We start from the raw sequence: 26,160 nt of genomic DNA, 5'->3' as shown, positions 1-26,160 counted from the left end.
GTGCAAGACACTTCCAGATGGTGCCAGTATATTATTGCAGCGTTTGCATATTGGTGGATTTTACCCCTCTGCTGAGCCACCTATTGAATAATTATTTAACTACATGTACCGTACATGTGACATGAAAATGTGTTCTGGAGAAACAAATAAAACCGCTATTTTCGCTCACGTGTAAGGTACATGTACTTAAATGTATTTCCTCTTTCTGCAAGTGCTGCATTTCCACCCACAGTGGCCAATCACCATTCATTTGATCTTAACTCCCGTCCTCCTTTGCTGAAGGAGACTTGCATTGAAGACTTGGAGCTGTTCTTGATGTGTATGGACAGGAACCAACTTCCATGGCCCTGCATTCCAGAGTAGAAAACAAAAGGTACTGGGCTTTCTAGTGACTCCTTGACTAAGTAGGAAACTGTATTAACTGTAGGAATGTCTAAAACAGACATAAGTTGTACCAAACATAAGAACTACAAGATAAGCCTCATCTTAGTAAGTGTCTGATCAGCTACTTTTACTAATCAGCTACTTTTAGTCAATTCATAAACCAGATAAAAACTTGTAAGTCTCTTGGGGTATGTCTCTATGTCTCGGCACATCTAGCCACTGGGATTTTTGCCCATTCTTTAAGGAAAAACTGCTCCAGCTCCTTCAAGTTGGATGGGTTCCGCTGGTGTACAGCAAACTTTAAGTCATACCACAGATTCTCAATTGGATTGAGGTTTGGGCTTTGACTACACCATTCCAAGACATTTAAATGTTTCCCCTTAAACCACTCAAGTGTTGCTTTAGCAGTATGCTGATTGGTAGTTGATTTGTGTAAAGTTATTTGTTTCATGCCAGTGAGTACATACAGTTGAAGTCGGAAGTTTACATACACCTTAGCCAAATACATTTCAACACAGTTTTACAATTCCTGACATTTCATTCTAGTAAATATTCCCTGTCTTAGGTCAGTTAGGATCACCACTTTATTTTAAGAATGTGAAATGTCAGAATAATAGCAGAGAGAATGATTTATTTCAGTATTTGGTAGCATTGCCTTTAAATTGGTTAACTTGGGTCAAACTTTTCGGGTAGCCTTCCACAAGTTTCCCACAATAAGTTGGGTGAATTTTGGCCCATTCCTCCTAACAGAGCTGTTGTAACTGAGTCAGGTTTGTAGGTCTCCTTGCTCGCACAAGCTTTTTCAGTTCTGCCCACAAATATTCTATAGGATCGAGGTCAGGGCTTTGTGTTGGCCACTCCAATACCTTGACTTTGTTGTCCTTAAGCCATTTTGCCACAACTTTGGAAGTATGCTTGGGGTCATTGTCCATTTGGAAGACCCATTTGCGACCAAGCTTTAACTTCCTGACTGATATTTTGAGATGTTGTTTCAATACATCCACATAATTTTCCTCCTCATGATGCCATCTATTTTGTGAAGTGCACCAGACCCTCCTGCAGCAAAGCACCCCCACAACATGATGCTGCCACCCCCGTGCTTCAAGGTTGGGATGGTGTTCTTCGGCTTGCAAGCATCCCCCTTTTTCCTCCAAACATAATGGCCAAACAGTTCTATTTGTGTTTCATCAGACCAGAGGACATTTCTCCAAAAAATACAATCTTTGTCCCCATGCAGTTGCAAACCATAGTCTGGCTTTTTTATGGTGGTTTTGGAGCAGTGGCTTCTTCCTTGCCGAGTGGCCTTTCAGGTTATGTCAGCATCCCCTAACACTTCACCAAGGATGGGGAGTTATAATCCATTACATGTAAGGGATTACTGTGGATATAGATACTTTTGTACCTGTTTCCTCCAGCATCTTCACATGGTCCTTTGCTGTTGATCTGGGATTGACTTGTACTTTTCGCACTAAAGTACATTCATCTCTAGGAGACAGAATACATCTCCTTCCTGAGCCGTATTTTTTATTTTACTAGGCATGTCAGTTAAGAACAAATTCTTATTTTCAATGACAGCCTAGGAACAGTGGGTCAACTGCCTTGTTCAGGGGCAGAAGGACAGATTTTTACCTTGTCAGCCACATGGATTCGATCTTGCAACCTTTCGGTTACTAGTCCAACGCTCTAACCACTAGGCTACCTGCCACCCCACTGGAATTGTGATACAAGTGAAATAAGTGAAATAATCTGTCTGTAAACAATTGTTGGAAAAATTACTTGTGTCATGCACGAAGTAGATGTCCTAACCAACTTGCCAAAACTATAGTTTGTTAAAAAGAAATTTGTGGAGTGGTTGAAAAACGAGTTTTAATGACTCCAACCTAAGTGTATGTAAATTTCCGACTTCAACTGTATAAGCTCTCTGGACTGTGCCCGTGTGGAAGAATGGAAATGTCACATTATCGCTGGGGAGCGGTGCAATCTTTTAGGGCAGGAAACACTATTAAACCAATTCTCTCTGCCCCAAAAAGTATTTTTCTATTTAAAGGCCTTCATTTGCAGTCTGGCAGCCGCAGCACCAAAGTGCTCCACACTAGCTCTATTGTTTCATAAATCCCATATGTGAATACCTTTGCTGGACATACTCTCCATTAAACTACAGAGCCCTATAGTAGATTCTGCTCAGCATCCCCTAACACTTCACCAGGGATGGGGAGTTATAATCCATTATATGTAAGGGATTACAAAAAAACACTAACTGTCATCGTTACATTACCAGATAAGATATTGTAATCAGATTACAGATACTTTTGAAAAACTAGATGATTACTTCAAGGATGATTTTTAAGTTCAGAAGAGATGTTTGCGAAAACAAATCTTTGACACTTCTCTTCGTTCACAATGACATTCAAATCAGCATTAAAAAAAGTTTTTCCCACCAGAGCGAGTCTGACCACAAGTCAGAGACCACTATGATGACACACCAAATGTGTTTGATGGATCGCGGGAAAAGAGCAGGAATAGGCTTTTGTAGGCTACAGTCCAAGCTATGTCTTCCAATGGAGCGACTGCTGTCGGCATCCAAAGATGATCAAATTTGAATAAATGCTTGGAGGTAAAGATGACAGCAGTGTAGTCTACAGCGATACGGATATCACTTATTATTGATATCTACATAGCGCATTGATGTGAATCACACTGCTGCTCTCTCATTTATCTATTTGCACTTTACGGATTGTGGTTGTTGTGGATGGCTGTTCACAAATCTAAATGTGTATTTGAACCCAATAAAGGTCAATTCAAGAAGTTTAAGCTGCCTATCAATCATTGTTTTTGAAACCAGTGGACAGCCAGTGAAAAATGTGCTCTTACAACAGCTGCATAGTGCGGATCCCAGCCTAAGGATTAAAAGTCTGTGTTTTATTGCTCAATCTAATTCATGCTGCTAAAAAAAATCCATAGGCCTAATGGACACACTTTTGATAGACTTAAATGGACAATCTGTAGTTGCTACATCCATTTTTGGACTTACAAATGATATATACAGTACCAGTCAAAAGTTTGGACACACCTACTCATTCCAGGGGTTTTCTTTATTTTTACTATTTTCAACATTGTAGAATAATAGTGAAGACATCAAAACTATGACATAGCACATATGGAATCATGTAGTAACCAAAAAAGTGTTATACAAATCAAAATATATGTTATATTTGAGATTCTTCAAAGTAGCCACCCTTTGCCTTGATGACAGCTTTGCACTTTTTTGGTTACTACCATGATTCCATATGTGTTATTTCATAGTGTTTATGTCTTCACTATTATTCTACAATGTAGAAAATAGTAAAAAAATTAAGAAAACCCTTGAATGAGTTGGTGTTCTAAAACGTTTGACTGGTGGTGTATATCCATTGATTCTTGAAGAATATAATAAAAATATAACTTATAAATAAATGTCTCATGAGCTTAGTTCAACTGTCACACTCCATGAGAACCCAAAATATAAGCTTGTTTTTGTCCAATGTCTGTAAACATTGTAAATGTAAACAAACACTGTATAGCCTCATACCATGGTTAAAACAATCATTTTGATATCATGGATGGTCAGTCCTTGCATCCATAGCTCTGTCTATTAATCTGAGAGTGGTTACATTTCTCCAGGCCCATCACTCAGCTTTTCATCAAAACAGAGGCGAGGCGGGGCCGTTTTGTTATTGTGTCATCTGTGGATTTGCCCTTTAAACTGCTGCATTTTATCAAGATATCAAAGTGTCACCAACGAAAAGGTAAACAATGGGCCTATAGCAAATGCAGCATATGGCATTAATTTTCCAAATGTAAATAGCACTTCTCAGTAGTGCTCAAAGCATGCCATTCCATGAGCGCAGCATTTATTTTTCAACTCGAATCAATGAGCCCAATCAGTCCTCCATGACAACAAAATCATAAACAACAGAGTAGGGCTGGCTAATAAATCCTTCGTTTTGGGGTTATGCTCAGGTAAAATAATTTGGCTAATCTATACTTCCATATTTCCAAGTCCTATTCTTGAAGATAAAGGGGTATAACAGTTATTGTAATGACTGGAATTCTGATAGCCTTTGGTTGTTAATGTAAAGATATAATTTAATTGTATTATTATATGTAGTAGAACATTTTAACATCCATATATGGCCAGCTATTTAAACTTTAACATTGATTTATCTTACAATAGATTTTGTTCAATTGGAAACATACATTTCTGTCTTCTTCTAATGCCTCTTATGGGGAAAGTAATCTAAAAGTAACTGAATGTAATCAGATTACGTTACTGAGATTGGGTAATCCAAAAGTTACATTACTGATTACAATTTTGGAAAAATTACATTTAGAAAGTAACCTACCCAACCCTGCACTTCACACACATTTAAACCCAGTCAGTCTTCATTAGAAAGCCAAGATGACCCTTCTTTGAATGTTGTAAGATACACATGGAAGGAAATGACACCATAAATTGTGACCTCTGTGAGAAAATGTGTTTGTTCAAAACCCCTATAAGAGAACTCTATATAGCCAAATCATGGAGTTTCATATAAAGCCAATGACCCAAACATATGTTTCACTCCAAAAATGCAACTGTCTATTTCCTGAGGAATACCTTTTTAAGTATCTAACTGTGAGAAGAAATTATATAGATTTGGTCATTAAAATCCTGGCAAATAGAGGGAGGCCAATTAATGTTTTGATATTAAACATAGTTAATATGAAATATCAGTGTTCCACCTGTGACGGACAACATTAACATCAATATTAAGGGTGACAGTAGATGCATTCATTTACTGCCAAAACTCAATCTGCATGAAGAGCATGTGCGAACATTTACATGTCGCTCTAGATAAGTAAGGGGTGTCAAATATCCAGACACGGGTGGTCTAAGTAAAAATAATATTGGGAAAACTAACTCAACATACTTTAAAATGACTAAAACCAAATCGAAACAGTGTAGAAATGAAAATTGACCTACATTCATACATTTCCTTGACTGTGTCCAGCTCGCTAATAATCATAGAAATTAAAGCTAGACATTCAGGCAGCTTCGGAAATTCCAGAAATGATTGCTTTTTGCTAATTTTGACGGCGAGGAAGTATAACCAATTTTCAGAGCAGCCCTCTAGACCTTGTTGAAGACCGAATGCAGCCCCTACATAGACAGGGGTGAGAGTACCAATCATTTTCCCAGCAGATGCACAAGTACATGTGGGTGTTTCTAGCCTCCGTGTTTAAAAAGCTAATTATGAAAAACTAGAACTTATTTCCGAAAGCTCAATGGAACTCTATTTCATTTCACAAACAGGTTCATAGCAAAGTTCATAGAATGCGACTGGAGATCAAGCAAAGGTCTCTGTCTACATTCAGTGTAAAAAATAATAACAAAGGAACGTGTTAATTACTGTTATGTGAGCGTAACTATGTAGATGTTCAAATATTTAGGCCAGGTAGTGTAACTGAGTTTACCTTGGGAACTGACATACTTTTCTGCTTTACTTTTCCACATTCACTTGCTGAGTGGTTGCTCCTGGCAACAATCATGTACGTTTCATGCTGGCATCTATAGTTGTGCTCCTAATAAATCCTCTTTGAAACACATCAATTCTCTCTCGCTCTCGCTCGCTCTCCCTTCCTCTCTCCCTCCCTTCCTCTATCCCTCCCTCCCTCCCTCTCCCTCCCTCTCTCCCCTTCCCTCTACCTCCCTCCAAGATGAAATATGTTAATTTCACTCGCTTGGTCTTCAGAGCACAAGCCTGAATGAACAAAACAACTCACCTGTAAATGAGGAAGCTGGAGATTCCAAAAATGATGAGGGCTAAGCCAGACCCGACAGCTACAATCCCCAGCACTGGAAGATGAGCTGAAAATACAGGGAAACACAGCAATGTACACATTTCTCCTTTAATTTACATTTCAAGATTTATAATATTTGTTTTCAAAACCAAATGATGCTTTCAAAAATCAATAGTATTAAAACTCCACAATGCTTTCCTGAAATGAATTTATTCTGTATTTGGGTACCGTAAAACTTGATTTGCTTAAATCACTGAACGTAACATGGACTTATTAGAGACAGGCTTCTATTAGAGACAGGCTTCTATTAGAGACAGGCTTCTATTTGAGCCAGGTGTCTATTTCCTTCATTCACACAGCTTTTGCTCATTTGCATAGTTAATTGTTTGATTCCAGCATTCACTTCCAGCATTTTAATCAACTTCTTCATTTCCTGCACTAACGTGTTACCATTTACACACTGTGTCACGTTTCTTTTTTGTTAGTATGCCAGAATAATTATTCTCCTCTTTAACTGTTTGATAGTTCTTACTTTTGCCACTATATGGCGATTGGCTGATTTCTGGGGGTTTGTACTCCCGACGTTGTTGACTGTTTTGTGCTTGCCAGTTAGCTAGTAGTTCTCAGCTGTTAGCAGCAGGCGCGCAATAGCCCCGAGACTACCTCGCAGCTCCTCCAGGGCCTGCCGAGACAACCGCGCAGCGCCCCGGGGGCCTGCCGAGACTACCTCGCAGCTCCTCCAGGGCCTGCCGAGACTACCTCGCAGCTCCTCCAGGGCCTGCCGCTGAGCCCACAGAGAGAAGCACAAGATTGAACTTCACTCAACTTTCTAGAGCAGTGGTCACCAACCGGTCGATTGCAATCGACTGGTCAATGTCCAAGGCATTCCTAGTCGATTGCCAAACATTTCTGTAAAAAACCCAACAATAAACAATAAAGCCTTGTGTTCCTATTTTTTTATTTGTCTCGGGCTGATGGCTGTAGATACACTTGATTCAGCTGCCTTGCACGCTGGGCAGGCGAACTGTTGCCATTTTGAACCATTTCACATGGTAGAAGGTACAAACTCGGCCTTCCCACCAGGCCCGGAGAGCAAATCAAGTGCACTATAGGCCTAACGCTGGCCAATCGGACTACCGTGTCTGCAGTAATGTAGCAGGAATAAAATAAAGCTATAGCAAAGTTGATACTGTGAGATTTCAAAACTAGAGAGATACTAGAGAGAGACTGTCAAAGAGCGAGTGAGTTCATGTTTAAGTTCTTACTCAGCACTGTCAACACTTTGTATTCAACACTTCTATGAGCCATAAAATGTGTGTTCTTCATATTTCCACTCAGCACTACAACAAGCAGTGCAGCAGTAATTATTGAGTAGGAAAGTGTATCTATAGGCTTGCGTTGTTGTTATTATTAGTGGTTTGGGTCTTTTTTAATATCAGAGAATATTTCACTTTCTCTGTTCATAGGAGTAACAACATGAATTACTTAAATGTATGCTCACCCAGCTGTGCCTCACAAGTAATACAACAATGGATCTATTACCGGTGTGTTCATATAGCCTAACTCAAATATTTAAATAATGCATTGGCAGGGCAATTCAAGCAAAGCCAATATGCATAGATCATTTATTGGGCCTATAGCTTACTGTACAAACCTCATTGCTACTGTACAGTTTTTAAATGGTTAATGTTTCATAGGCTTACGTTTAAGTCATGTTAAAAAAAATTACTGAGCGGTAGATTTCGGCTTGCATTTTGACTCAGAATGTGATCTTGACTCAGAAAAGGTTGGTGACCATTGTTCTAGAGCTTTCCCTGCTAACACTATCAACGTTTCCCTTTACTGTGGTCAAATCAACGCAATATTAGCCACTTTCAATGCAACATACCGAAACAAAACTAACTATTCAAGAGATTTGGATGTAGGTTGTACTTTGAACTAGACTGTGTTTACAGCATGAGTAGATGCGCTTGTTTTGAGATAAATGCGAGAGCTGCATGTAGCCATGTGTGCACATTTGTTCATATCCTTTACTAGTTAGTGAGTTATTAGCCCAGTTATAGATCATTTGTAGTCAGCAATAGGGGAGTGATTGCTTCCTGCAAGAGCACAAAATGTTTACAATTCTAGACATATTTGAAAAGTGAGTCAGGTAATGAGATTTTCTTTTCTTAAAGGGCCAGTGTTGTATTTTGAGAAAGGCTTGAATAAGCAAAGTAGCCAATAGGCAGAGGGTAGCATAATTTGTCTGATTCTCTGTAATAATGGTATGGGAATAATAATGCATTTTATTTTGTAAAGGGATTTCTTGCATCAAACAACACAATAACATTTTCAGGCACCTCCTTGTCTGAAGGACAAGTCCTGCATGTTTTATGGAATGTAGGCCTACAATGAACACCACACATTGACTGCTACTATAGGGTGAATGATAAAATTGTTATGGGATGCATTTTCTCCATTGTTTTTGATGGTAGGCCACTCTGGTAGGCCTACATTATGATCAAATAGCCACAGTAGGCTTCTTGGGTACCGCCTCAGTGTTCACAGTAAACGCTCACTCAGTAAACGCGCACTGCAAGTTGCACAGAATTTTCACAACGTTGAAGTTTGTGCTCAGCAGACCTGAAATATGCTCAGTGCTGATTTTTTGGGGAATTGATTGGTTAGCAGCCAATGGCTAGCAGTTTCTTACTGGCGATAAAAACGGATAATTGGCATAATTTTTCCAATCATTACTGAATTATTTAATGTAATAAGTCAAACATTAAACCTCGCAAACAATTCATGATATTTTTTAAAACTTTTATTTAATCAGGGGAGACCAATTGAGAACAGGGTCTAATTTTCAATGGTTCCCTGAAAACATAAAATAAAAAAATACAAGACACAAGATAAAACAAGATAACAAGTACATTACATTAGAACATCACAGGCATCATAAACAAATTATTAAAGTCAATCAAAAGTCATTTATCATCAGGGTTTTCAAAATTCCCTAGTGGCACCAGGGAATCCAAATATAATGAATGTCGTAAGTGATTCCAAAATGTGTAGCGTTATAACTAAAAGCGGATTTACCTAGTTCGGTGGCGACCCGAGGAATCTCAAGAGTTAACCAAACCTGTGAACGGGTTTGGTGTCTTATGTTTTTATACTTTAACAACGAAGTTAGGTCATTCGGAAGTGTGTATAGTAGAGCTTTGTAAACAAAAATCGAGTAATGAAGTGATCTACGGGACTTTAATGAGGACCAGCCAACCTTTTGACACAGGATGTAGTGATGCGTATTAAAACTATCACCTGTGATAAAGTGAAGGGCACTATGGTAAACTGCATCCAAAGGTTTAAGAGTAGTGGCTGCTGCATTCCAATAAATGGTGTCACCGTAGTGAAGAACTGGCAGGAAAGTTGACTGTACAATCTGCTTCCTGCTGTTCAGGGAGAAGGATGATACATTTCTATAAAAGAAGCCTACTTTAAATCTCAGCTTCTTAACTAGCTCATCCGTATGTTTAAAAAAAATCTAATTATTATCAATCCAAAACCCCAGATATTTATGGGAGGGAACCTGCTCGATGAAAGAACCAACCAATGCATAAATGTGTAAGCCATCTGAAATATTTCTAAGATAATTAGAAAACAGCATACATTTAGTTTTCCCGCATTAAGTACCAATTTTTTATTAACAAGGTCTTTCTGCAAGGCAACAAAATCAGATTGCAGCTCCAACATAGCCTGGTCAGCCAAGCAATAGCTTACATAACAGTGACATCTGCATACAGAATGTTGCAGGTTTTTGAAAATAGACCAATATTATTTATATAAATAGTAAAGAGGACAGGTCCCAAAATCAAGCTCTCAGGGATACTTTTAGTAATATTATGGTAACCTTGTAAATAATTCATTTAGACCAGGCGTTTATTTGAAACAGGCTTTGATCTGCTGAAATGTGTGCCGTTGCCTGGCTATTAAAAGGAACGGGCGGCTATTTGAGACACCGTTTAATTGTAGTTTTAGGGTATTCTATACACTTAAAGACATAATATCCACCAGTAACATTTCCTAAAAATAACATATTGTACTTCCACACTAGCCTAAATTAAGCTCACACTAACCTAAATTAAGCTCACACTGGCCTAAATTAAACTCACACTGGCCTAAATTAAACTCACACTGGCTTAAATTAAACTCACACTGGCTTAAATTAAACTCACACTGGCCAAAATTAAACTCACACTGGCCTAAATTAAACTCACACTGGCCTAAATTAAACTCACACTGGCCTAAATTAAATAAACTGGCCTAAATTGGTGTCTTGAAGATATATGTAACGCACCACTTGCTGCATCACCGCAGTTTTTTCAAATGTGCCTTTTTCAACCATCCTCCTATAAGTGACCCTCTGCGTGGCTCCATTACAGTTCCCCTTCAGTCCAACTCATGCTAACTGAGTCAGAAGGTCATTCCTAGACAAAGCAGAATCCTGTTTGCCTCTTAACCTTGTTCAGCAGGCATACTGTAGTATATCATCGTGCATCAGTGTCTCCCTCCGGTCTTCCTCATATACCCCTGAGACAGCCAGACTCACAAGTCAGATAATCATTTGTGGATGGACTCTATTTGGAGAGATTGTTACTTCTCATCACTCTCCCCCTCATTCAATATCTATAGGTACCATATCAACACATTGCAGTGACCTACCTAATTATTATTTATTAGCTAATACATGTATATTACTTCATAATAAGTGTTGCTCCTTCTACAGTAGTCAGGTTTTTTCATCCATATGTTCCTTCCATGAAAAACCATGTTGCACATGAAACAGAACCAACGCAGACGGTACAACATGTAGCTGTATTAGTCAAACTGCTGTACTACTATATAAGCACCTGACTTGACTATGAATCACTTGTACAGGAGCCAGTCTACTTTACATACCATCAGCGCAGGTGGGGTCATCAGAAGAAAAGACGCACGGTGGGTTATCCAGAGGTGGGCTTCCTTTGGGCCAATGAATCCTCTCCGTTGAGGACCAGATGATCTCTTTGTTAGTTCCATTGTAATAGGCTACAAGCTGCAAAACATCAAGAAAACGTTTATACAATTTTTACAAACGCGATGGCAGAAATTCCCATGGCCAAATGATTCATTCAGAGGGATGAAAACGGAGCATGTTACCTAATTAAAATGAGCTGTTTTTCTCCCACTTCAAATAAGAGCACAAAGCACAGTATTACTCTAATGAGTGCCTGTTTAAATTCACAGTAGCATTAAAGCTGCATATTAAAATAGCTGTTACTCTTGTTCAGTGCCTTTAAATCATATAAGCCCATCAGTGAAGAAAGCAAATCAGTGCCTTTAAATCATATAAGCCCATCAGTGAAGAAAGCAAATCATTGGCATGCTTTTTTGGGGCACGTCAATAATAAATAACTATGTGACTAAAATGTTCAATATTAACATATACTAATATGTATAGCAAGACACGATATTGTTGACTTAACAGAACTGGCAATTTTCAGACAAATGAGCTGTTTGGAAAAGGTTGTCTGAGAAACGGTGGCCTTTCAGCTCTAGCAATGGGAGGTTTATTGTTTGATGCTATGGGATTTGTCAGCCCAGTCAATAGCTTCCCTTTTCACAGAAGGGCATTGTGAAACATGACTCCCATGTCTCTAACCAGCCGCTGGAGAATGTCAATTTAGCCTCCTAGTGGAGGGCCAGACAGGCATGTTGGGTCTCACTGCTAGTCAGTCTGTGAAGGGGAAGGGCAGCCCCACTCAGAGGGATGTAAAAACAATGCAGGTTGTAACAGTTTGTTGTGGAGCAGGAGGACCACTCAACTCAACCAGTTATCAATGGATTCACTAGTTCCTGGTTTCTACAGAACCGTGACTTTCTAATCAGCTATTTATTCACATCGGGAAGTTTTGGTTAGGTTAGTGGACTCTCTGATCGATCTGGAAAATTTTTGTCCTCCAGAGAGCAACTCTGGAACAGTTCAGAGAGTCATGGAAGTGTTTGTAGAGCACAAGACAAGATAAACAAATATCTTAATTTGAATTTGAGGGGAATTTTTGTTTTTTACACATCTTATCGTTAAAAGAGTACTGTACTCCAGAATACTGTTTCTACTAAACAGTAATAGCCTTTAGCCTTTGCATGACGTTGAACATTTGCTTTTAATTACATTGATGGCATATTGGCAATTCCAAGCAAAGCATTGGGATTTCAGCTCCACATAACTCATTATGCGGAGAGGAATTTCGAGGGAAATCGTTGTTTCAGTAATTACAGCAACTGTAACATCTGTAACAGATTAGACCGGTCACCCAAAAGCACTGCTCTCACTCATTACTAGTATTTACTACTGAAATATAAAATATAAAAACCATAAAGTAAAAAAATGGATCTTTTGACAACATATATTTTTGTATTTTAGAAATATAAATGTCTATGGAAATGTTGGCTAGAGCCATAAACAATAGCTATAAATAAGACGGTATAAATAATCTGCATCCCTCATCACCTCTGTGGGATATTGTAAAAGCAGGAATTTGAAAATGAACACTGTTATTGAAAGTTCACATAGGAAAACACATATTGATAATGCCAAATGTTTACTTGGAGAACTCTTAATTATTATCTTGTAAATCACACTCAAAACTAACCTAAAAGTACCTTTGTCATAGTGAACATATGGCCACTCATCAAAGCATATTTACATGACATCGTTACATGCAGCTCAAATCTCATGATGATGCCAAAGTGATCAGTCTATCTGAGCCAATCAGAGCCATGAGCTGCAGTCATCACTACTGTGCATTGTGTGCACTTCAGACCACAATTTAAACAGTATAAAATAAGGATGCACTGTCAACCACTATAGTAAATTAGCAACAAATGTATTGTGTAATGTTTATAAGCTATTGGTCCTTTTTGAAATAGTAATAAGTATCATGACTTTAACACAACTGTACAGTTAACTTGCCAGAAAAACAAAGCCTGAAAACAAAATAGCAAGTTGTGTCTTTCTGTGAGTGGCTTCTAAAATAGAAAAGCTTTAGATGTCTTGCTTAAATTGATCTACCTGCAGAAGTATCACTTACCCCATACTCTCCAGATTCCTGATTTGTCATTGCCCAGAGGTTAAAATCAGTGTTCCTGGCATTGTTTTTGTCTGTGGTCACAAGTCCTGTAACCCCTTAAACACAGAAAACCTTCACATTTAGACATTTCATATCACTCATAATGCAACAATGGGTTTAACAAATGCAATACCTTTTTCCTTCCCAATTGACACCAAATAGATGAATGCAAAGTCAACTAAAAACAGCACCATGATCAACTCATAATATTCACCCCAGAATCGCAGGTTTTGCATCCTCTGTGTGATGCTGATTCCATCGTTCTGGGAGCCCCCCTCAGCTAGCGTCTCCTCCAAGGCCTTAGCATACATCACAAAGCCATCATAGAAGCAGCCAGCGATGAAATCCATCTGAAAGGAATGGAATGGAGGTCTGTACATAAGCCAGCAACAAATCTGGAACCAACAGGAACCTGAACAGCATCTACCTCCAAGCCATAAGACTGATAAATGGTTAGTTAAATAGTTAACCAAATAGCTACCTGGACTATCTGCATTGACCCTTGTTGCATTTGACTCAGCACATATGCTGCTGCTACTGCTTATTATCCATCCTGTTGCATAGGCACTTTATCCCTTCCTATATGTACATATCTACCTCAATTACCTCGTACCCACTGCACATCGACTCAGTACTGGTACCCCGTGTATATAGTCAAATTATTGTTACTCATTGTGTATTTATTCCTTGTGTTATTATTTTTCTATTATTTCAAAATTATTCTCTCTGCATTGTCGGGAAGGGCCCGAATGTAAGCATTTCACCTGTTGTTTACGAAGCATGTGACAAATGACATTTGATTGATTGATTGACTTTGTTTACTATTTGCCTGGAATTCTACCTTGACGCCTATAAGCATGGGTCTATGGCTGTCTCTATTTAAATATCGGTTTGCATACACTTAGTCTGCCAAAAGGCTATACATCTTCACAAAGAAGAGTGAAGTTTTTCATGAATCAAAGAAGTCCATTAATAACTATGCATAAATTATCTGCTTTATGATCTCTCTCGGGTCCTTTGAAAGATATTTCAAAAACACAGTGGTTTTTTCTAGTGTGGAGAATCCTATCAAAGGTGTAAAAGCCTTTCAACAACTAACTTTTTGGCTCTGATGCTGAGATGTGGCATGATTTCAAACAACTTACCAGAGAGGGTTCAATGTTCACATCAAAGTCCTTCTGAGCTCTAATGTGGAGCTCATCTTGAAACTGTTTGTACTCTGGATTATCAGGCTCCCTGTATGTTATTACCAACACAGACTGGGAGGAAGAGAGAGACAACAATGAGAAAGTGGAGCATTCCTGGGGAATTACACAGGGACGTAACTTCAACCTCAGTCAATAGGGGACTTAGCTTTGGGACACAACATTGGTAGTCTGTGTATTGCTTGGACTCCCTGAGTTGTGCATCGTTCGCTATCAAATAAACAAGAATCCAACTTTTGTCCAAACAGCAGACCATTGAATTCACGTCAGACTTCCTACCACAAAATCTACCACTGTCTACACAGCAGGAATATGGTACGGTTTTGACAAAAGTTGGATTCATATGTTTATTTCATAGCGAGGGACACATTTCACTTGACGTCTGGTGGGTAGAGTTCCTAGAAATTATACATATACCTGTGTTGACAGGAAAGGGTTTTTTGGTGTAGTCGCAACCCACCAAAACAATTCACAACTCAGTTAGTCCCAACTAATACACAGACTCTCGATGTTGTGTCCCAAAGCTATACATTCTACAAACACGTCACACAATAATTAGATGCTACGCACTAGCTCAGCACCTAGATTAAACTCTAGTTTCATGTCAAGTCAAACAGCAGTTACCTAGCCAAAGCAATCTAGTACAGCCATCTTTACCTCTGCACAGGTCCCTGCAGCTGCATTCTTCATAAAGCCAGCCAGCCATACAAACCGCCTTCCTTCCCGCTCCCATGCATCTGCATGGTCCTAAAATCAGAACCTAATACCTCTAAACTGCATTTTCCTTTTAATCGGGATTGGAATGATTTTAGTATCCTATTTTAAATTGTTGGTGTTGAGCTGCCATACCCAACTGATGTGCCTGGAATTACACCCAGAGCATCATAAACATGTACCAACTACTGTTTGACAGATTTATAATGGTATGCAGAGTGATTTCCTACTGGGTGGAAATGTCAATGATAAACATTACATTTGAAGTGTATTGTAAACACCAGAAGTAGGATTAATGATGAACAGATGTCTCCTCTTTTATAATCTAAACGGTCTAATTAAAAGTCCATTATGAGTAAACAGCAACAACATTATTTATAGTGAAGAATACACAATCTGCTGTATCCAAATGCACTTAAACTTAGAGATATGTCTTGAAGAGAAGGCAAAAACATAGAAGAGCAGCTGTGGTAACTCTGTATATTGCTTATGTTATCCCTCATTTCTAGTTGCACCACTTGTTACAAATTTGCTATTACACTACAGTTGTGGCTTGTTGCATATTGTTTGATTCTGTCTGGATGGAAAAGCACACTTTCTGCCAAAGACTCAATATAAGGTCATCACTTGAGTTTTGACTTGTACTGTGCCTTGATATACTGAAATAAGCTTCATCCTGCGAATTGCTCGACACAGTAATGATCAACAACCCACAACCAACTTCCAAAAGCAATCAACGTTCTATGTGTAGCATATTGCCATTTTACTGAGTTACAGTTCATATGAGGAAATCAGTCAATTGAAATAAATGAATTAGGGCCTAATCTATGGATTTCACATGACTTGGAATACAGATATGCGTCTGTTGGTCAAAGATACTTTACAAAAAAATAGGCCTCAGGATCTTGTCATGGTATTTCTGTGCATTTAAATTGCCATCTATAAAAGGAATCAATATTAACTATGTATTAGTAAATCTCTACAAAGTTCTTTAGCTTATCTAAAATCCAATCAAAGTGTACTGGTCCCATGCACAGGATACAGGGTGTAAACGGTACAGTGAAATGCTTACTTGCAAGCTCTTAACAGTGCAATACACATTTATAAAAAAAGGTACATAATATGTCATAGAAAAGTAGTAAGAAGAAAAATAGCCATGTTTGGAAATATATACATAATATTAATATACAGTATAGACTAATAAATAGTAGCAGCAATGTTGCCGTGTGTGTGTGTGTGTGTGTGTGTGTGTGTGTGTGTGTGTGTGTGTGTGTGTGTGTGTGTGTGTGTGTGTGTGTGTGTGTGTGTGTGTGTGTTTTCATCTAGTGTGTCCCACTATCTCCATCTACAGTGCCTTCAGAAAGTATTCACACGCCTTGACTTTTGCCACATGTTGTTGTGTTATAAAGTGGGATTAAAATGGATTTAGTTCTCATTTTTTGTCAAAGATCTACACAAAATACTCAGTAAATACAAAATACTCAATACTCACTTCAGAAGAAAAATTCTAACATTTATAAAACATTTATGAAAAATAAAATACTAATATATCTTGATTAGATAAGTATTCACCCCTTGAGTCAATACATTTTAGAAACACCTTTGGCAGCAATTACAGCTGTGAGTCTTTCTGGGTAAATCTCTAAGAGCTTTGCACACCTGGATTGTACAATATTTACCCATTATTATTTTTACAATTATTCATGCTCTGTCAAGTTGGTTGTTGATCATTGCTAGAAAGACATTTTCAATTCTTGCCATAGATTTTCAAGCCGATTTAAGTCAAAGCTATAACTAGGCCACTCAAGAACATTCAATGTCATCTTGGTAAGCAACTCCAATGTATATTTGGCCTTGCGTTTTAGGTTATGTCCTGCTGAAAGGTGAATGACTTCCAGTGGCTGTTGGGAAGCAGACTGAACCAGGTTTTCGTCTAGGATTTTGCCTGTACTGAGCTGTATTCTGTTTCTCTTTTAAAACTCCCTAGTCCTTGCTGATGACAAACATACCCATAACATGATGCAGCCACCACCATGCTTGAAAATATGAAGAGTGGTACTCAGTAATGTGTTTTGTTGGATTTGCCCTAAACATAATGCTTTGTATTCAGGACAAAAATATAATTTCTTTGACACATTTTTTTGCAGTATTACTTAAGTGCCTTGTAGCAAACAGGATGCATGCATTGGAATATTTTTATTCTGTACAGGCTTCCTTTTTTTCACTCTATCATTTAAGTGGAGTAACTACAATGTTGTTCCATCGTAATTTTTCTGATAATAAAAACCATTAAACTAATTCACTGTTAAAATCACCATTGGCCTCATGGTGAAATCCCTGAGCAGTTTCGTTTCCCTTCCGGCAACTTAGTTAGGAAGAATGCCTGTATTTTTATAGTGACTGTGTGTATTGATACACCATCCAAAGCCTAATTAATAACTTCATCATACTCAAAGAAATATTCAGCTTATTGACTCAAAACATTTTAATTTTGTATTAATTAATATAATGTTCTACTAACAAAATTCCACTTTGACATTATGGGGTATTTGTGTGTAGATCAGTGACACAATTTTAAATTCAGAATGTAACAACAAAATGTGGAAAAAGTAAAGGGGTGTGAATACATTCTGAAGGCACTGTAAGTGCCTTGATATTCAGTCTGATATCTCTATCCTAAACATTTCTATTGTAACACTTCAGAAAAAGATCTGCAATTGCCAGACAATACCAGACACGTTTTACACCACTTACTAATAAAGATGACTCAGTCAAGTTAATTAGCCTAACTTTTCTTTATCAATCCAAAGCCATTTGTAGCATCCTTTCATTTGGAGTTCAACACCGGAATCCACATTTCCAATACTAAGTAGGTGACTACAGCAACTGCAGTGCAGTCAGTGACATTTAACAGCCAAATTGGAAGAGGAGCATCTGTACCCCCACTCACTTATTTTTCGACACATTAATATGCATAAGTAAGTGGCTTTAAGCGGAAAAAAAAACTCTCTCCTTCATTAAGTCCATCCAAGAATTAAAATCCAAGCAGAGACGGGGAGGAGGCAGGAAGTAAATTATGACCTTTCTACATTTTATTGCCCGCCGGAGTCAGAACCATTAGGAAGTTTACATGTTGCAATTTCCTTTTGCAATTCGTGGGTACACTAATTGTTATTATAAGCAAAGGTCAGTTCTGACTTGAATGCAGTGAGTTAGCCTGGTTTAGGGAAAATGTGTGGGTTGGATTAAAAGGATGTGACGTAGCCCTGTATGCCTTCTGTAGAGGGCCGGGCTGGGTTAGCTCGTTAACTCTTAAGTTATGGATCAGTGAACCAAAATTGTTCCAAGCTGGTTGTCAATGGCTGGTGACAAACAACAAACCTATACATTGTACCTCATGCAATTTGTATTTGTTTACTGTTTATAAAAATGTTTAATGTTTTAAGATAAAACTTTACAGTAATTCATACACGTAGGCTACATTTGGGTCAACCTCAGTCAACTTGGTGAACTTTGTGTTCCCTTTAATACAGGTTCAGTTGGAACAGAGGGGTGCAAAAGTATTCTTTTGATGGACAGACCGCTGATTCACACACGAAAGAGAGGTTTTGAATTGAATTTCCTCAGTGAAAGACATTCATTTCACTTGCCAAATGGCAGTTTCAGACTTGTAATCCTGTCTGGTTCCAATTACCGAAGGGGGAAAAGAACTGACAGTTCACCACCAACTAATTGACAGAGTATTTGGACACAATTACTCAAAAAGGATTCTGCAATAAATGAAATTAATCAAACGTAATGAATGAAATGGAAGGAATATTTCTCTGTCTCCATCCATGTTTGTCTGTCTGTCTGCCTGTCAGTCTTGTCAGTGCAGTGTACCTTGAAGACCTTGATGGGATCAATCCAGAGGCTGTCGTTGTTCAGCCAGGGTTTGCGCTCCGTTAGGCTTTCAGCAAACACGTCCAGATAGAAGATGGCGTAGTTCTCAGGGTCTGGGATCTCACTCTGGAAAAGCTTCATGATATTCAGAAACGTGTCCGGAGGCCCGCAGATATACACAACTGTAGGGAAGACAGAAAACACAACACAAAAGTTACTTATAACTGTTTATCTGAATTATGGTTGTATTTCCTATAACTGCTCCTCTTATCATTGGGAGACTAGATGTAGATATGAACCATATGAGGTATGGAAATCAATCCAAATCAGTAACTTCTGGGGAATGCTGTTATGAGGAATCATGTGTAGGTACGCCTACTGAAGTTGCACAGTCATGTGTCTGCTATTTAGGGGGAGTTTGCATGTGTGTTTAGAGTGTGTAAAGCTGTCTGTGCTATACGCCTGCCTACATAATACCATCCCATTCTGTTTTCATACAGTCTGCTCCATAGACAGCATGTCTGTAGGCATTATTTCCATTCACTGCATATGTCATAGTGACTGCTGCCAGCTCTAAGGCAGTCCTCCCGGTTAGCAGACATTTCCTCAAGTGTTAGACCAAAGTCGGCACAGACCGCCTCTCAGACCCCAACTCTCATCTCTTCCAACATAGCTCTCCATGCCAAGTAGTCCTGCTGTCTCCTGGACATCGTCCAAAACAAATGTACAAAATGGCAGAGGAAAAGTGAACCTGTGTTGTAGGAATCATAACGATCTGCCTGGGCTTAACTTATTACAAAGCACATCAAATTGTTTGGTACATTTTGTTTCACTTAGCGGCAGACTCAAAGATAGCAACCCAACCCACCTCACCTGAACTCTCCATTTCTAGTAGAAGGCAGCATTAGCTCCCATGACTCACACAACATCTACACGTAGAGAAACTTAATGCTGCAATGACTATTAAATGCATCCTATTATGTTCATAATCAAGCACCTGAGTATCCTAGCCTATATCATGAATACATTCCATTTGTAGTTTTCCCAGGTGTGACTCTTGAAAGAAGACCAATGGAACAGTCTCTGCAACATTGCATGTTTAGAAACTACCATCAACTTTATAGTGTTTTGTGTAATGTGCATCTTACTTATTAAAGTGTAATACAAATACGACAGAGATCATTTCAGAGATAATTATTTTGTAGACCATTGTGTTACCATGGTCTAATCTGTCAGATGGGCCTTAACAACTCTCGTAAGAGGACTTAGGAACCGCACGCCTTCGTCGCATGTCTTTGTTCTCTTCCAGGAAGTTGTACACAACTTCCTAAACACATTTATATCTACGATAGACAGAAAAGAGCCAGTCACACAACACAAATGTGATGCATGCTGAGAGTTTTTTATATACAGAACCAGTCAAAGGTTTGGACACACCTACCCATTCCAGGGTTTTCTTTATTTTTGCTATTTTCTACATTGTAGAATAATAGTGAAGACATCAAAACTATGAAATAACACATATGGAATCATGTAGTAACCAAAAATGTGTTTAAATAAATCAAAATATATTTTATATTTGAGTTTCTTCAAAGTAGCCACCCTTTGCCTTGATGACAGCTTTACACACTCTTGGCATTCTCTCAACCAGCTTCATGAGGAAGTCACCTGGAATGCATTTCAATTAACAGATGTGCCTTGTTAAACGTCAATTTGTGGAATTTCTTTCCTTCTTAATGCGTTTGAGCCAATCAGTTGTGTTGTGACAAAGTTGGGGTGGTATACAGAAGGTAGCACTGTTTGATGAAAGACCAAGTCCATATTATGGCAAAGACAGCTCAAATAAGCAAAGAGAAATGACAGTCCATCATTACTTTAAGACATGAAGGTCAGTCAATTCATAAAATCTCAAGAACTTTTAAAGTTTCTTCAAGTGCAGTAGCAAAAACCATCAAACACTATGATGAGGACTGCCACAGGAAAGGAAGACCCAGAGTTACTTCTGCTGCAGAGGATAAGTTAATCAGAGATAACAGCACCTCAGGTTGCAGCCCAAATAAATGCTTCTCAGAGTTCAAGTAACAAACACATCTCAACATCAACTGTTCAGAGTAGACTGCGTGTATCAGGTCTTCATGGTCGAACGCTGCAAAGAAACCACTACTAAAGGACACCAATAATAATAAGAGACTTGCTAGGGCAAAGAACCAGGACATTAGACCAGTGGAAATCTGCCCTATGGTCTGATGAGTCCAAATTTGAGATTTTTGGTTCCAACTGCCGTGTGTTTGTGAGATGCATAGTAGGTGAACGGATGATCTCCGCATGTGTGGTTCCCACCGTGAAGCATGGAGGAGGAGGTGTGATAGTGTGGGGGTGCTTTGCTGGTGACACTGTCAATGATTTATTTAGAATTCAAGGCACACTTAACCAGCATGGCTACCACAGCATTCTGCAGCGATACACCATCCCATCTGGTTTGCGCTTAGTGGGACTATCATTTGTTTTTCAACAGGACAATGACCCAAAACACACCTCCAGGCTGTGTAAGGGCGATTTGACCAAGAAGGAAAGTGATGGAGTGCTGCATCAGATGACCTGGCCTCCACAATCATCCGACCTCAACCCAATTGAGATGGTTTGAGATGAGTTGGACCGCAGAGTGAAGGAAAAGCAGCCAACAAGTGCTCAGCATATGCGGGAACTCTGTTGGAAAAGCATTCCTCATGAAGCTGGTTGAGAGAATGCCAAAAGTGTACAAAGCTGTCATTAAGGCTACTTAATGGTGGCTACTTCGAAGAATCTCAAATATAAGTTGGGATCTTTTAATGTAGACTGTACTATACTGACTCTGTTTTACAAATCTTTCATTGAGAGTATTTTCACTTTTTGTATTGTTTGTTGGTTTGGCAATGCTACTGTCAGCCAGAGAAATATGCTGAGAAGGATTATCACCACAGCAAGCAAGGTACTTGGAGTCAAACAGACAGGCCTGGATGAGATCTTTAAGGTCAGGGCCCTCCGCAAGGCTCACAAAATCATTTTAGACCCAAGCCACCCCCTGTACCCGGATTTTGAAATACTCCCCTCTGGGCGCAGGTATAGGGCACCCCTCAGCAGGAAAAACAGAACCAGACAATTATTTGTGCCAGGTGTGATATCCCTCCTAAATAGCTCGGGCTAATGTTCCTATCGACTCAGTAAGGCCAGCAGGCTAGTCTTTATTCTTTTTATTTTATTTTATTTTTTAAATGTTTTATTGGTATGTAACTGTTATGAATGTTGTATTGTCAATTTTGTTTTGTATTTAAATGCCACTTTAAATGTGTACATGACACTGCAACAAAATGTCCCCATGGCAACAATAAAGTCAGTAAGTATAAAATATATTCTGATTTGTTTAACTCTTTTTTTGGTTACTTCATGATTCCATGTGTTATTTCATAGTTTTGATGTACAATGTAGAAAATAGTACAAATAAAGAAAAACCCCTTGAATGAGTAGGTGTGTCTAGACTTTTGACTGGTACTGTGTGTGTGTGTATATATATATATATATATATATATATATATATATATTTTACAGGAAACACACTTTGTGTGATTTCAGTGAGGGGCCTATATAGTACCTGTGCTACATTATGTTGGCAACCCTGTTAGAACTCATGTAGTCTGCAACAAACATTCACATATGTACCTCCACAAAGGAAAATACACAGCTTGATGTATTCTTCCTTCCAGCCATGTGGCATTTTTTTTAACCTTTATTTAACTAAGCAAGTCAGTTAAGAACTTGTCTCTACCTTCTTGCCCTTTGTTCTGTTGTCTGTACCCAGTAATGTTTCTACCATGTTTTGTTCTGTTGTCTGTACCCAATAATGTTTGTACCATGTTTTGTTCTGCTACCATGTTGTATTTTCTATTTAATCCCAGCCCCCGTCCCCGCAGGTCTTTTGCCTTTTGGTAGGTCGTCATTGTAAATAAGAATTTGTTCTTTACTGACTTGCCTAGTTAAATAAAGGTTAAAAAATAAAGAAAATTAACAAAAATAAAATAACACATTTCTTATTTACAATGACTGCCTACACCAGATGACGCTGGGCCAATTGTGCGCTGCCGTATGGGACTCCCAATCACGGCTGGTTGTGATAGAGCCTGGATTTGAACCAGGGTCTGTAGTGAAGCCTCTAGCACTGAGATGCAGTGCCTTAGACCACTGTGTATGTGTGCTTTTTAGTGGTCTGAAGATGATCAAGGTGTGAGCTTTTCCACAGGTAACCTGGTGGGACTTTGAAAACATAATTGGCCTCATGTTCAGTCTGGTTGTTTAGGTTTGTTAATTTGAGGCAGGTAAATGTTTTTTAGGAAGATATTACATGTTTCTACCATTTCTCTTTTTTCATGAACAAATCTGATAGGAGGCTAATAATTAGACTTCAAAGGGTTTTCCCATCAGATTCAGAACACAAAATCAGAGGGACTGTGTCGGAGTGCATCAATTTACATTACAAATCTTTATCTGACAACAACTGGCATAGAAACAATCAACACTCAACGCTATACAGTACTGTCAAGACGTCGACCAAATTGAGAGACCACACAGTTGAGGTAAAGGTTGACAACCCAGGGGTTATATGTTGGTGATCTCAGAGGGATGAATGTGAATGGAATGTCAAGCCAGAACTCCAAGCTTGGACAAGCCGTGACAAAACCATTAGCTTCCGTGACCCCAAGCTCACCATGGCGGGCCCATAATTCAGCTAAGAGGTTTGGCAGCTTACAAAATGATTTTCCTGATATAACACCAGTTAAGTACCATATGCAGTGTTTATTGCACTATTTGTTAATGTTACTGCTGGAAAAGTTTTTGCAAGTGCTTTAAAAGCGAATAAACCCAGTCATTTACATGCATCACTCATTGACAACACAGTCGTATCTGTATTCTGTGCTATACTGGTTAGTGCCGAGTCACTCTAGTCTATAATGTTCTTCTGATCCACTGATTTCTAATCAGTACCCTGACAATAACTATGGATGAAAACAGTGAGCCAAGACTATCATGTTGTGGTTATAGTAATGTTTTAGGGTTATTGAGAAAGCCAAAGGCCAGTATCTTCCCAGATGATGTGAAAGAGTTTAGTGCCTTTACTTCTTCCAGATGAACATTAACCAACACACAGCATCAGATGGTTCCTACAAACAGAACAGTTCTGGGCCAAAGCACACATCAATATCACTTGCCAGTATTTGTGTTTCGCTGTTGGACTTTCAACACTCCAATTCCCCTAGATATTTTGATATTGCAGTATAACACTATGGTCCAAGGTGATTGTTTAGCTGATGCAACTACGTAAGTAGAATAGATCATTAATGTCATTCCATTGTGTTATTGATATGCAGCATCCAATTTTGATGGATTCTGAGTTACCAACAAATATGAAGAATTTGAAAGCAACAAATTCCTAAAATACTTAGTCTGAATTTGTGAAATATTTATTCAACTGAGACAAAAAAAAGCCTTGATGCCACTTGATTGTATTGATAAGGGTAAACAACAAGAAAGTCTAGCTGCATAAGGCAACTGTGAGCGGCCTGGCCCTGATGATTAACAGAGAGCAAACACTCACAAATAACTGGTAGCAAACAGATGACCCAATTTCAACCTTAGCTGTGTCAACACAATGGGTCATTTGCCACATCAAACAATACATCTGAGTACATGTTGTATTAAGAAAGAGGTCTAATGGGTCTCTACAGACAAAATCTCTCTACATCCCTAACAATAATATTTGGAAATGTTATAATGTAGTGATGTGTGTGTGTGTGACGACTTGGTAGAGTCTCTGTTTATATGCTTTCTCAGCACATTACAAGTAGTGAGGATTAATTAACCATTTCTAAAATAGTTTTGGAGTTAATAAAATGTAATGACAACATTCCAGTTGTAATGAACATGTAATAACATAACCTACAGTGGGGATTACCATGGAAACAACGTTACAACAGCTGTGTGTCACTACGATTTTACACTAAGTAAACAATCAACACAATTTGTGTAATGATAAGAATGTATTTTTAATTGTTTTCAAATACGCAATAGGCTACATCATGTACATAATGGTGAACTGGAAATAGAACGAGCTGGAAAACAAGCTGGTGGGAGTCAACACGGCATGACACTGGAAATGAACATTGGGCCATTGTAGGCTAATTAATGAACAATAATAATGCCTTAGGCTTATTACAGGTAAAACTGAATATTTACTATCCTTTTTTAAGTTTCAGCTGAAAATGCCTGTCTACTTAATTGGGATAGATGCTGTAAATAACATGTATGAAAGACCCCTTGAACAAAACAGAAAGAAAGTCTATGCGTGCAGGCACATAATCTCTCTCTCACACACAAACACACTTTCAGTGATTACGCAGGTTGTTCACAGCAATAAACGGTGGTCTGGTAAGTCACATACTGCGTTTAGAAGTGAATTCTTTACTGTCTTCATCTCTTCCACTTCTCCCTTTTTGTTTACAAAGCTCTTCTCCACAAGCTTTCAACACATCTCACTTATCTGTTAAAGTACAAAAATAAGGGCCACCAAACCCACTCACATTGTTGGTTAACTCTTGAGGTCCCTCATGTCTCTACCAACCTTGGTAAATCAGCCTTTAGTTTTAATACCTCATTAAATCCTGAATCCCTAGTGCCAATAGGGCAGTTTAGAACGCTGATGAGGAGTGAATTCACTTAGGGTTACAAGTGTTTTGGTTGATTGTGGTGGTTTATTTGTGTTGTTGAGATGTGGTGTGTCTATCTGCTGTATCTTGTAGTTTATTTTTAACCGTTTTATTGATTTATGTTGTGAGTGGTTTGTTCTCAGGGCACCATTGTGAATGAGACCCTGGTCTCAATTGGGTCTCTCCTGAATAAATAAAATCTAAATAAAAAAATAAAATAGGTAGGCTTACTAAATATGTTTTTATTATATTAAATAAGTATTTCAAGAA

The 26,160-nt window shown here is 38.5% G+C and overlaps 1 protein-coding gene across 2 annotated transcripts in view; it reads right to left on the bottom strand.

The window, feature by feature from the left end:
* Positions 1 to 26,160, bottom strand: part of LOC106566722 (atrial natriuretic peptide receptor 2) — a 53,305-nt gene that overhangs the window by 25,440 nt on the left and 1,705 nt on the right. For both annotated transcript variants that reach the window (XM_014135043.2, XM_014135051.2), the window contains exons 2-7: positions 19,157 to 19,338; positions 14,501 to 14,614; positions 13,570 to 13,705; positions 13,317 to 13,411; positions 11,146 to 11,281; positions 6,187 to 6,271 (exon numbers count right to left, since the gene is read on the bottom strand). In XM_014135043.2, coding sequence (XP_013990518.1) covers positions 6,187 to 6,271; positions 11,146 to 11,281; positions 13,317 to 13,411; positions 13,570 to 13,705; positions 14,501 to 14,614; positions 19,157 to 19,338 — 748 coding nt within the window. The remainder of the gene's footprint in view (positions 1 to 6,186; positions 6,272 to 11,145; positions 11,282 to 13,316; positions 13,412 to 13,569; positions 13,706 to 14,500; positions 14,615 to 19,156; positions 19,339 to 26,160) is intronic.

Source organism: Salmo salar, chromosome ssa01, assembly GCF_905237065.1.
Source record: "Salmo salar chromosome ssa01, Ssal_v3.1, whole genome shotgun sequence".
Lineage (NCBI taxonomy): Eukaryota > Metazoa > Chordata > Actinopteri > Salmoniformes > Salmonidae > Salmo > Salmo salar.
Note: the sequence above shows the minus strand (reverse complement) of the source record. Positions and strands in the feature narration are given on the sequence as shown.